Source organism: Gossypium raimondii, chromosome 13, assembly GCF_025698545.1.
Source record: "Gossypium raimondii isolate GPD5lz chromosome 13, ASM2569854v1, whole genome shotgun sequence".
Taxonomy (NCBI): domain Eukaryota; kingdom Viridiplantae; phylum Streptophyta; class Magnoliopsida; order Malvales; family Malvaceae; genus Gossypium; species Gossypium raimondii.
In genome coordinates, this window is record NC_068577.1 from 46,858,619 (window position 1) to 46,872,006 (window position 13,388).

A 13,388-nucleotide genomic window follows, 5' to 3' on the forward strand; every position below is an offset into this window, starting at 1 on the left:
TCCTAATTCAACCTCGAGTTAATATTATAGCATTTGTAAGCTTGTATAAGACTCGAAAATGTTTACTTATCATAATGATTGCTTATAATGTTTCCTTTTTTTCTTCCTTTATAATGTCTAGTAATACCAACAATGCTACAAATTCATCCTCCCAAGGTCAAGACACTGATGGTTAGTTTTGTTTTCGAACTTCACTGCCTGCTTAACAAGATTTATAAGTTATTCCATCAATCAAAACAAATGTTTTCAGAACCAAATCGAATCAGTTGATCAGATCGAGAATCAATCGGGGTACTAGTTCAAAGATAGTGGTTGAATCGATCCAATACAGATCGTTGGACCGATTTTCTCTATTTTTTTTAATATTTATGAACTTTTTTAATAATTTATTTGATCGAACGAACTGGTCAAACTAAGAACTAGTGGCCTAACTGATTCAACTATTGATTTGATTATGAAAAAATAAAAAATAAAAAGAATATATATAAGTGAAAATTAATATTTTATCTTTTATTTGGCCACTTGGCAATTTTAATTGTTTATATATTTTTAATAGACTTAATTGTTTAACTAATGGTTAGGCCCCGTTCTTTATCCCGTTTGAAGAATGACTTTTTCACCCAAAAGTGCTTTTCTCTTAAAAGGAACCAAGAACAACCTCCTTTTCTCTTAAAATTTCTCCATCAGAAAAGTGCTTCTCGCTAGATGGAGAAGCTAAAAAATTCTCCCCTTCTGCTGGAACTGTTTTTGGATGAAAATTGACCAAATTAACCTGTCTTCTCCCCCAAACGTTTTTCCCCTCTGCTGGTTCCCCAAATGTTCTTTCCCCTCTGCTGGTGAAATTGGAGCTTTATACCCGATTTCTTTTCCCCATTTTTGACTTTCAAAGATATATTTTCTGTTGTTCCTCTTCCGCAGCAGGTGAGAGTTTCTTTTATATTTCTTCTTTTGTTTAATTAGTTCCTCTTCTGTTTAATATTTTGAAGCTGTTGATTTGCTGTTGATTAAGAGTTTGAAGCTGTTGATTTGCTGGTATTTCTTGAGACAAATGATTTCACCTATGGCTTCTTTTCTTGTTTCAATCTTCCTTTCTCTCATTGTCTTATTTTGCTCTCCTTCTGTTTGTTGATCTTCCCCAATAATCAATTCCATTTGTTGCTTCTTCTTTTTTCTTAAGAAATGTGGGAATGTTTGTTGTGTACCCTGATAAGAGAAAAAGCTTGTCTTTTGCGGTTAGCATAAAGGGTCTGTTGCTGTTGATGTTTTGTTTCTTTCATTTACCTGTCTTGTTTAACTGTCTTTCATTTACCTGTTCTTAAATTTTATTATGAAGCGATGCATACTCAACATGACCCATTTTTGTACCTCTATGTTTGTTATATCATGCTTGAGGAAGTGGCTGGCATAAGGATTCACTTATTTGCAAAAATTCAGAAACGATGACAGCAAAAACTTATGACCTCAACAAGATGAAAATTCTTACATTCAAATTTCCTAGTAGTTGTTCTTTGGAACTTGGATATTTCTTTTCTTTTCTTTTCCTTTTTTTTTTTTTTTAAATTTGAAGATTAATACAAGTGTTAAAGGTGAACAATTCTTGAATTTTATAATTATAGATTTATATAGGCAACAACAGCTTAAGTCATACTCCTTGGAATCTATTGCTAGAATATACGGTCATTACTCATGGGATACCAAGTTCTAATTTTTTTTCCTCCTAATCTGTTTTAATCCAGTTCTTTAGCAATGTTGGCGTACGTACTAGTAAAAGTTCTAGCGCTTGGCTAACTCATTCATGTTAAATAAGTTCTATGATGCAATATATTTTAATTGTCTGCAAAAAATTTATACATTGAGATTGTTTTGAATGGCCTCTTTAAGTTTTATGTCATTTAATCTTAAAAGGTTTCCCTATTTTGTGGTGGTCTGTTGATTTGGTTATTAATGGGGGTCCTTCCTGGCCTGTGACTCTGATTTCCTAAATATCTTGTCCCTGTATGAGCTGTTTTCAAGTCTCAATGGTTCAGTTTCTGCATGAATTTATGTTGCATTACAGTGTCGAATGAAAAAAAATTAGAAATATGCCTTGTGATATTGTGATTTTGTATAAATGCCTGAGTGGATGATATACATTATAAAATATTCCGTCTTTTTTCTGAAGCTTTTCTTCTGAATAGAATGAATGGAATTCTTAAGGTAGAAATTATAAATGGAGAAAATAAGAAAGAAGATTGTAAAGCTTTTTCTTCCTGGCCATTAATTTTGTCCCAAGAGTAAACTCACCTACCCAAACTTCAAACCAATTATACTATTACCCCACACGTTCTAACTTAATTACAAATGTACGAGGGCAAGAACAAGATGATAATTATAACCCTAATGCTTAAAACAACCAAAACTACCTTAAGTAATACATTCAAAACTACTAACTTTAACTGGTATAATTTTTATGAAAAGTAGCAAGTTTCGCTTCCCATGTATCCATTAGGACAAATTTTGTGACTGAATTTTTATGATTAATGTTGAATGCTTGATATTACTGTAAATTTTGAATTTTTTTGATGCGTGGTTTATTCAAACTATTTTTCGTTAGTTTATGAGGTTATCTTTTGACTGAAAACAATGTGGTTAAAGTTGTTTCAATTAATCTTATATTGAAATGAGTTTGGCATCCATGTGGGTTCTAGCCTAGGACTGGTGTTGTGGCATGCTGTACTAGGTTTTGTTCTAACCAGAAATAAGTTTTAGAAATAATGTGCCTACAAAGAAATTTATAGATATCCTGATGGCCAGAAAGGATCACTGTAGTATGACAAATATGGTAGCATGATGACTGCATGCTTTAAGTTTATTTATTTATCTTCCCTTTTTCGCAGTAAATTATTGTAGCATGAAAAGCTTCATTATTTGGCATTGTTGTTTGCATAGTTAAAAAAAGGTTAATTTCATCTGTTAAAATTCTTGAATTCTTGGTTTATTATGCAATAAGTTAAAGTTTTATCAAAGTTTTCTCTTAAGGTTAAAAAAGTTTAATATGGTTTACAATATATTTTGTAAATGATTTACAATATATTTAAGTTTAATATGATTGATTTACAATATATTATTTTTAAATTTATTTCCCCTTCACTATTTTCAGCTTATTCTCAATCAACCTATTCTGGAATTCCTTGGTTCTTGGGCTTGACAAAGTAAATCCCAAGTTTGTGAGCTTATTACGTTTCTTTTATTGCTTTTGCCTTGGATTCTGAATAGTTGGATGCAGTTAACATTGATGTATCATTTTGCAAAATTCTATTAGAGGAAAATATTTTCATACACATTTAACATGTAAAATTAATATTAGAGGAAAATATTTACGGCCGGGTCCATTTTTTGGTAAAATTAATATTAGAATATGTATTTTCATACACATGTAAACAAATATACTTATGTGACATTTGATTTTCTTGATTGCTTTACTGCCTTCAATGAATATGTTCGTATACACAATAGATGAGTACTTCGGCGGTTGAAGTTAGTGGTGAAAAGGTGAAAGCAATGTGGGATAAGAGATTGACAGAAATATTTTGTGATATTTGTATTAAAGAGATATTGAAAGGCAATAGGCCTGGTACTCATTTTATAAAAGATGGATGGTTGAAAATAATGACCAACTTTGAGAAAGAAACGGGAAAAGGTTTTTCACAAAGACAACTTAAAAATAGGTGGGATGCCCTTAAAAAAGAATCGAAAGCTTGGAAGAAACTTAAAGGCGAAGATACTGGTCTAGGGTGGAATCCTATAAAAAGAACTGTTGATGCATCGGATGATTGGTGGGAGAGTAGGCTACAGGTACATTAATAATTCTGAATATTTTTGTTTTTTTCTTATTTATGAGGTTATTGATAATTACTGTTATTAAACTATCATTTTATATGTAGGTTGTGCCTAAAGCTCAAAAATTTCGAACTTCGGGCATTGATCCCGAATTTGAAGGGAAGTTAGATCAAATGTTCATGGAGATAGTTGCAACAGGAGATAAAGCATGGGCACCTTCTTCTGGTACACTCCGGAGTGATTTTTTTGAGGATGTTACCAACGAAATACCTAAAGAGAATGAAGAAGAGAATATGAGAAATGATGTTCACATTTTGAATGATGTTTACATTTCAAATGATGTTCACATGTCAAATGATGTTCAAATTGATGGGAACGGTCAAAAAAGAAAAAACCCGGAGATATCAAGTTCACATTTTAAAACTGGAAGAAAGAAATCCTCAAAGCAAATTGGAGGGGCTGCAAAATTGTCCAGTCAAATAGAAAAATTATGCAATGCAACTGATAATATGAGTCAAGCCACATCTAGTTTGACTCCTGGTATGGATCCATATGATATTCCGCAAGCAGTCAAAGTGCTTGACAGCATGTCGGAGGAAGTTCCAAAAGCTAGTCCGCTATACTTTTTCGCACTTAAATTATTGCTCAATAAGGACAAGCAAATTATGTTTTTATCAATTAATCCCAAGATTAGAGCTTTGTGGTTTAATTCAGAAATGGAGGATAGTTGAACATTTTCTGATCTTCTAGGGTTCAGAGATATCTATTATGTGACTAAACAACAATGCTAAACTAGTTTTATCAATAGTTATTTATGTTTGGTTTTCGGATATTGAATTTATGTTCTATTTATTTATGTGTAATGTAGCTTTATTAATAGTTGTTTAGGTCTTTGGATATTGAATTTATGTTCTACTTAATTTATACTAAATTAGTTTTATCAATAGTTGTTTAAATATGATTTTGGATATAAAATTTATTCACAGGTAATGAGTATAGTTGAGAATTACAGCGGTGATGAAAATGATGATGAAAGGGAAAAGAAAGAGATTTTACAACGCATGGAATGTTTTAATCGATTATTTGTTGCTGCATCTTCTTCCGTGCAATTATATTACGAGAAGTATATATCGAGGCAACCATGCATGGATTCAAAATAGTCAGGTGAGACATGGATCCGAGAGATCCTCGACGGTCATGAATCACGTTGTATGATTAATTTTAGGATGTCTAAAACGGTATTCACAAGTTTGTTGAGAGTTTTGGAGACAAGATACAACTTGCAAACTTCAAGAAACATATCTTCTACTGAAATGTTGGGAATTTTTTTATACATCTTGGGCACCGCCGCAAAAGTTTCCCAATGTCGAGAAAGATTTCAGAGGTATGGATCAACAATAAGTCGACACTTTGCAACTGTGCTTGAGAAAGTTTCAAGGATGGCCACTGATCTAATTGCACCCGAAGATCCTTTTTTTAGCTCAATACCCGAACAAATACGTAATGATTCTAGATATGTACCGCATTTTAAGGTTAAAATTTAATTTTATATTATTATATTTTAATATTTTTGGTTGATTAAAAATATTCACGAGAGTAATATGATTATTTGTTCAGGATTGCATTGGTGTAATTGATGGTACTCACATTGCCGCTATTCTTCCACCAAATGAAAAAATTCCCTATATTGGAAGAAAAGGTATCCCGACTCAAAATGTTATGGCAGTATGTGATTTTAATATGTGTTTCACCTTTGTCATGGCTGGATGGGAAGGATCGACACATGACACTAGAATATTTCTTGATGTAATTCGAGATCCGAAATATAAATTTCCGCACCCACCAAATGGTTAGATATTTTTTTATATGTGATTTTTTAAATAATAAAGTATAAGTTCTTTAATTCAGTTTGTTAATAAAGTAATATGATTAATTGTTTGTTATATTATGACTTCTAAGAAAATATTATCTTATTGATTCTGGATATCCTCAAATGAAAGGTTATCTTGGACCATATAGAGGTCAGCGATATCATTTACCTGACTTTCGTAGAGGTAGACCGGTATCTGGTAAAGAAGATATATTCAATCATTCACATTCATCATTACGTAGCGTGATTGAACGAACTTTTGGTGTTTTGAAAAAAAAATGGGCCATTTTAAGGGATATGCCAAGTTATAGTTTTGAGAAGCAAACGATGATCGTTGTTGCTACAATGACGATACACAATTTTATCCGAAAACATGTTGGTCGAAATGATGCAGATTTTATGGAATACGAAGATATTAACTGGGCATATGAGAATATTATTGATTCAGAAAATGCGCATGGTCGAAAAAGTGATGATGACGACGACGACGACGACGATGGTGATGATGACAGTGAATTAAACAATTCAAGTGGTTTTAAAATGGAATTAACAAGAGATGCTATAGCTTCTAGTTTAATAAATTCACTTTAAATTGTAAATGTTATTGTAAAATTTTTAGTATTTATATTTGATATATAAATATTATCCCTTTTTAAAACTTTTATCCAAATATATATAATATTTTAATTCGTTAGATTTATGTTTTCTATGTTATGTTAGTATATATATGAGGTATATATTCAAATACACTTTAAAATAAAATAATAAAATGTGTTAAAACATTAATTAAAAATAAAAAATAATTTTATAATAATATAATCGTGTCAATATCTAATTACAAATATTTAATTTTTATATTTAAATATAGTTTATATATTCTAATTAATTTTATAAATAATTAATATTAATTACTTAGAAATTTTTAAAATTAGTATTATATATTAAAATATTAACAATAAGTTATAATAAATTATTTTTTTATATTTTTGCTAAAATATCATAATATTAATGGACATTTTATTCTTCAAAAGCACTTTTTGACAGCAATGTCAAACACTCAAATTTCTCAAAAGCACTTCTCAAAAGCAAGAAAGAACTGGTTAAACTTCTCAAAAGCTAACAGATGTACCAACTTGGGTAAAAAAAGGTGGTTTAGGTACCACTTGTGATAAAAAAAATAAGTTTTGGGTATTAAAGTGGGAAAAAAATAATTTAGGTATCAATTTGTAGATTAAACTTTTTTTTAAAAATTAGATGTAACGGTTTAAGTAATAAAAGTACCAAGTTGAAAAGAAAATTAAGTACCACTTGTGACCAAAAGAAAATTCTGATTGGTAATAGCAGGAAAAAGATAGAGAATAGATAGCCTAAAAAAATTGGGAAAAGTTTTTGGAATAGTAAAATTATATTCAATCAGTGAAAATAATTTCAATAAAATTCTGTATCAAATCTTGTTGGTGTTTAAATGTTTAAAGTTTTACCAAATCATGAAGTGAGTTAATTTTCTTTATTTAAATGTTTGTATCTAATTTTATTTTTATTTAAATATTTATATTTATAAATTACTAGTATGGTTTTACTCACATGGATTATTTATTTGTATTAAATTAAAGGTTAAAATATCTTTTAAGTCTCTTTAAATTTTGTACATTTAAAATTAATTTAGTCTCCTACTTCTATTTTCAAGAATACAGATCCATCTACTTTTGAATTTCAAAATTTAGGTTCAATTGTCACCGTTGTTAAGATTCTTTTATTAAATTCATTGGTTTGCATTTGAATTTTTAAAAAGAAAATCATTTAATAATAAAATAATGATGAAAATACTAAATAATGATTTTTTTCTTAAAACACTCATTCAAACTCATGATAAAATATTTTTTCATTGAAGTAGTGTTTTAAGAAAAATTGATATTAACATTTTGATTGAAATAGTTAGCAATCACTATTTAGACTAATTTATGATGTTATAGAACCAAAATAAAAATTAAAGCATATAAATTAAATATCAAATTTCAGCAAATCTCTTAGTATATTCAAATTATATATAATCACATAATAAATTAACAAAAAATGAGGACATTAATTACTGGAATTAATTAATAATATTATAAAAATAAAAATTAATTTATGTTAAAATTAAAATAAAAAAACTGAAATTTGATAATTTTTATATTTATATCATGTTAATATTAATTTATTATTATTAAATTTAATTTTCAAATTTTTATATCATGTTGTAGTAATATTTTATATATAATGGCATAATTTTCACACAAAAACACTTGATTCAAACAGCCCATTTAATGATCTTTTGCATATGGAAATGGGATTAGGTTATTTAAGGGTTTTACTTGTTTCATCCCAAAATGACAGAGGCATAAGAGAAATGAATATAATTTGACTTACAAATGCATTGAATAATTTGTTAAAGGAAAAAGATGTAAAACATTAGGCAGCAAATACTAGGATTCATTAAAAGTAAAGAGTCATGAAATTGAAATCTAACTACATTATAGCTAGCATTAGACAGCAGTCTTTTTCAAACACATAAATGGAAATTCCTTCCTCAACTTCCTACTTAGTAAGTCCACATGCAATCAAGCTCAGTAGGACCTATATTGGACATCTTGCCATCAGCAACAGAACCACTGTTTCCTTCCTCAGAAACAGCTCCCCAGTTCGCTGATGAACCACCGTCAAGTGGTGGTGCCGCCCCCGCCAATGTTGGCTCCGAGAAATAGAAAGGGAGCTGCAAATTCTCCTCGAGAGACCTCAAGCTTGGAAACACTGGAACACCCACATTTCTTGTGTACCTTGCAATTGAATCAAAACTGTTATTCATCTGGGGTGGGGTTGGCAATGCAAGGTCGAATCCGCTGTGGTAGCCAGGAAGGGTGGCTGACGAGGTGGCAGCAATGGTGGAGAAACAGGACACGTGCTCGGATTGGTTATGGCTGTCGTAAGAGCAGCTGTCACGGTCAGTGAGGGAAGCACCGGTAGCGGTACCACTGCCAGTAGCATTGGTGGTATCCAGGAGCGGTGGAAGAGAGACCGAGGAAGGTGAGCTTGGTTCTTGGTAGAGCACCATGGAAGCGGCGCTCATGGGGGCCTTCTTGGCTCCTCCGCTGCTCTTCTGAAAGACCCTGGATATTACCCACTCATCCTGGAATAACTTTAAAAAAAAAACCTTAGTGTTGCATCAAATAGTTAATAGTTCTCTTTTCATCCAAGCAACTAGAAGTTAACGCAACAGTGAAACAACATCTAGAGGTTCCAAATTACCATGAAAATGGAAGATAATGGTACAATGGCCAAATACTTCATAAACGAGATTTGAGGGGGTGTTTTTCATTGGATTTCGTGTTAAAAGAAGAGTGAAAATGGGAAACTGTATGGTACTGAGTTCTTGCGTGTTAAATGGTAATCTTAACATGGATTCAGGGAAAGCCATTCAATTGTAAAAACGTGAAAATCAGAAAGATAACATTTGCTTTTTAACTTACAGATTAGAGAGATTCAGTTCACTGCTAGAAGTCCAAAGACTAAAAACACCTTTTTAAGAGACCATATTACTGTTAATCTTACATTTTCAGTGTTAATCTGAAAAGCAAGGCTAGAAAGCTTTTTATGGGAAAAAAAGAAGAAAAGAACAGTAACAAGGGTTGGCTATGACACAGATTAATGAGTTTCAGTTCATTGTTCAAAGAACCATTGCTTTAACAGGCAATGTTACTGAAAAAACCTAGATTTTCAGCAGCAAAATGGGAAATGGCAAAGGTTTTCACGATTGGAATGAGTGAGAAAAAACTTGAAGTTTATAATTTCATATGCCAGATTAATAGTTTGCCTTTGTAAGCAAAACCATGACTACAATTAACTTACAATCCACACACAATTGCCTTATAATAAGGCTAACCTCATCTTATCATTCCTCATTTAGGTTAGAGTACTATCCAAAGATTGATCAGTTAGATGAAAAACTTCAACAAAACATTAGACTGATCAACAAGTTTATCATACTAAAAGAAGCAGTCAAGTGAGAGGAAAAGGGAAGGATAGAGAGAAACCTTGGAGCTTCTAGAGAGATAATGGTAAGCAAATTTGCCTTCAAGGCGATATTCATGCATGACCCAGTTGCTTTTCTCTCCTTTAGGAGCTCTTCCTCTATAGAAAACCAGAGTTTTCTTCATTCCAACAAGTGCACAAGTCTTTGAACTATAAATCTCCCTATCTTTCCCAGTAGCTTTCCAGTAACCAGCTTCAGTAGCTCGGTTAGTTCTCAACCCAGTTGGGTACTTCCTATCTCTTAGGCTAAAAAAGTACCACTCTTTCTCTCCCATCTTTGCCCTGTCTGCAAAAACAATCCCATGAACAATACAAAAAACATAAAGAGTTTAAATAACAACATCATCATTACATCGGTTTATGTGCAACAAAGAGAAGGGCAGTTGCAGAAAATGTTAATGATTACTGACCAGGAAGTTCCCAAGGCTCACACTTGTTGAGGTCAACTTCAGCTATGGCTCTACCAGTAAAGCTCCTATCAAGAACTTTCTTCACCAGATAGTATGTAATGAGCTCTTCATCAGTTGGATGGAAACGAAAACCTGGAGGTAAATGCGTTTCACCATTGTCAAAATGATGGTAACTATCCATAGCCGAAAACCCTGGACTTCAAAAGACAAAGTTGATCAGCAAGAAGTGAAGAAAAAAAGGGTTTGAAACTGAAGAGGAAAGGAATGAAGAGAGGGTGTTATATTGGGGTGGATTTGAAGAATGGAGAGAGGGGCCAAAAGGGCAAACAATTATATAGTAAGGAAGGGCATGATCTGAAGGTGATGAGATGTGTGTTTGTTTTTATCAGAGGCTCAGAAGTGTTCTGAAATCTCTCAAATTGCCTTTCCCTTGTGTGTGAAGGGAAAAAGGGTTGAGTTTTTGAGTATGCGTGCGTGCGTGAGAAAAGGGTGCAGTGCAGTGCAGTGCAGTGCAGGTTTCTCACTGTCAGTGAAGGGAGAAAATGAAAGGGTAGGAAACAGAAAGAAACTTTTATGAGAGTAAAGTCTTTAGGAGGGGGGATTTTAAAGAGGAGGGAGGAAAAGGGAAAAGAAAGAAAAGATTTTTCACCATGAATCGATAAAGCTGTTTCATATCTCCATTGTCAGCACTTGACAGTGACGTTGTAATTACCTAAGCCTTCTTCTCCTCCATTCCTTTTTCTTTTTAACCAAAAAAAAAAACAAATTTTAAGTAACGCAAATTATTCAACTAGTCTTGCTAAGTTTCGTTTTTTTATACCAGATTTTTCAATATTACATCTATTCATTCATTAAGGATGTTTAATATGTTTTTAAGGTTGTAAGATTAATTATGTGGTAGTTTAAGTAGGTGTATGAGTTTGAGATTGTGCAATTCTTGTGAGTCTTGGATGCAATTGTAAAATGCATCATACTTTTAAAAAAAGATTGCAAACTTAAACTTTATAAATGATATTATTGGAAGTAGCGGTCATGAAGCTTAAATATGAACCGTTAAATAGACATGAAAGCTACCAACAAAAAAATAATTACATTAACCATCAATTAAATTTAGACTCAAATCAAATTCTTAAACTTGAAATCCAACACCAATCAAATTTTAAGTAATGCAAGTTATTTACTTCTGCAATAATAACCATTGAATAGCATTAATAACACTCGATTTGATCAATATGTATTTATTAGAATGTTAGACAATCGGACAAAAAATAAACCGTAAATTATTATACTTCCACTACAGGTGGACACGTGCCAGCGTGACAAACCATCTGAGAAATAATCGTAACCAATCATTTGGCTCTACTAGAACGCCTTGGTGACTGTCTCTCCCAGATTCTTACTCTCCGTTTGACCCTCTATCTCAGCAAGAGACTTGGACTGCATGCGTCTTCTTGAAAGAGTTAAACCTCCCGCTTCTAGAGATAATCCACTTGCTTGGCAAACATCCTTGCTAGCCACAAGTTTTGAACATACCGTTGTTGGAAAAAATGTATTTTATAGGAACTTTGAGGCATAATCTCAATAGGTAAAGGTGAAGAGTTGAATCATAAAACTATGTTTTCATATTCTACTCCATAAGACCTTTATAACGGTATATCATATGCTCAAAATGGCTGACTGATGAATGAGAAATTGATGCTCAAAGTAAGCTACTTGGAAATATTTGTTGAGGAAAAGAAAAGCTTAAATCTCACATTGGTTAAATACCAAGTGTGAGATGTGTTTCTATATGTGAATCCTTTTGAAAAATGATTGAATGACTAAGTTTGGAACCTTGCCTTGCGCACAGGGGTGCAAGTCCAAACTCGTTAGGGTTGGGGTGCACCCGCACTACGTCTGCAACGCGAAAAATATTTGGAATGTTTAAACTGGTCATGCTCAAAATGGGCTTGTAGATATTTTAGCCCAACACTAAAAAATGGGCTCCTTTTTTTTCAACATTTCGGTGATAGAAAAAAACATTTTTGTTCGTTGAATATGGACCGTGAAAGAAACATGAAAGCTACCAACAAAAAAATGATTACATTAAACATCAATTAAATATAGACTCGAATCAAATTCTTAAACCCAAAATCCAACACCAATCAGATTTTAAGTAACGCAAGTTATTTATTTCTGCAATAATAACCATTGAATAGCATTAATAACACTCGATTTGATCAATATGTATTTATTAAAAGGTTAGATAATCAAACAAAAAATAAACCGTAAATTATTATACTTCCACTACAGGTGGACACGTGCTAGCGTGATAAGCCATCTGAGAAATAACCGTAACCAATCATTCGGCTCTCCTCGAACGCCTTGGTGACTGTCTCTCCCATATTCTTACTCTCTGTTTGACCCTCTATCTCAGCAAGGGACTTGGACTGCATGCGTTTTCTTGAAAGACCTAAACCTCCCTCTTTTAGAGACAATCTACCTGCTTGGCAAACATCCTTGCTAGCCACAAGCTTTGAACATACCCATTGTTAGAAAAATTACATTTTACGGAACTTTGAGGCATATTCTCAATAGGTAAAGGTACAGAGTTGAATCATAAAATTATGGTTTCATATTCTACTCCATGAGACCTTTAGAACGGTATATTATATGCTAAAAATGGTTTAGCGATGAATGAGAAATTGATGCTTAAAGTAAGCTAGTTGAAAATATTTGTTGAGGAAAAGAAAAGCTCAGATCTCACATTGGTTAAACACCAAGTGTGATATGTGTTTATATATGGGAACCCTCTTGAAAGATAATTGAATGACTAAGTTTGGAACCTTACCTCTTGCATAGGGGGTGCAAGTCCAAATCTATCAGGGTTGGGGTGCACTTGTACGACGTGCGCAACGCGAAATGTTTAGAATGTTCAAACTAGTCATGCCCAAAAATTTGAAAAAGTAGGCTCCTTATTTTTTTTCGATATTTCGGTGATAGAAAAAATCATTTTTTGTTCGTTGAATATGAACCGTGAAATAAACATGAAAGCTACTAACAAAAAAATAATTACATTAAACATAAATTAAATTTAGACTCGAATCAAATTCTTAAACTCGAAATCCAACACCAATCAGGTTTTAAGTAACGCAAGTTATTTATTTCTGCAATAATAACCATTGAATAGCATTAATAACACTCGATTTGATTAATATGTATTTATTAAAAGGTTAGATAAT

At 32.2% G+C, this 13,388-nt stretch overlaps 2 protein-coding genes across 3 annotated transcripts; one reads left to right on the forward strand and one right to left on the reverse strand.

Annotated features, from left to right (window-relative positions):
- The first annotated feature begins 3,058 nt into the window (after window positions 1-3,058).
- On the forward strand, window positions 3,059-4,627 carry LOC105782846 (L10-interacting MYB domain-containing protein). Its single transcript, XM_052626976.1, has 2 exons — window positions 3,059-3,834; window positions 3,924-4,627. The coding sequence occupies exons 1-2, from the start codon at window positions 3,496-3,498 to the stop codon at window positions 4,548-4,550; spliced, it is 966 nt and encodes a 321-aa protein (XP_052482936.1). The 5' UTR covers window positions 3,059-3,495; the 3' UTR covers window positions 4,551-4,627.
- Window positions 4,628-8,144: 3,517 nt separating this feature from the next.
- LOC105782845 (protein CUP-SHAPED COTYLEDON 2) lies at window positions 8,145-10,703 on the reverse strand. Of its 2 annotated transcripts, none has more exons than XM_012607885.2 (3): window positions 10,168-10,703; window positions 9,760-10,043; window positions 8,145-8,855 (listed from the first exon to the last, which is right to left on the reverse strand). In XM_012607885.2, exons 1-3 carry the CDS (start codon window positions 10,346-10,348, stop codon window positions 8,271-8,273), a joined length of 1,050 nt encoding a protein of 349 aa, XP_012463339.1. In that variant the 5' UTR covers window positions 10,349-10,703; the 3' UTR covers window positions 8,145-8,270. The 2 variants fall into 2 exon arrangements, with proteins under 2 accessions (XP_012463339.1, XP_012463338.1); XM_012607884.2 differs by having other exon boundaries at window positions 8,145-8,864.
- Window positions 10,704-13,388: the final 2,685 nt, after the last annotated feature.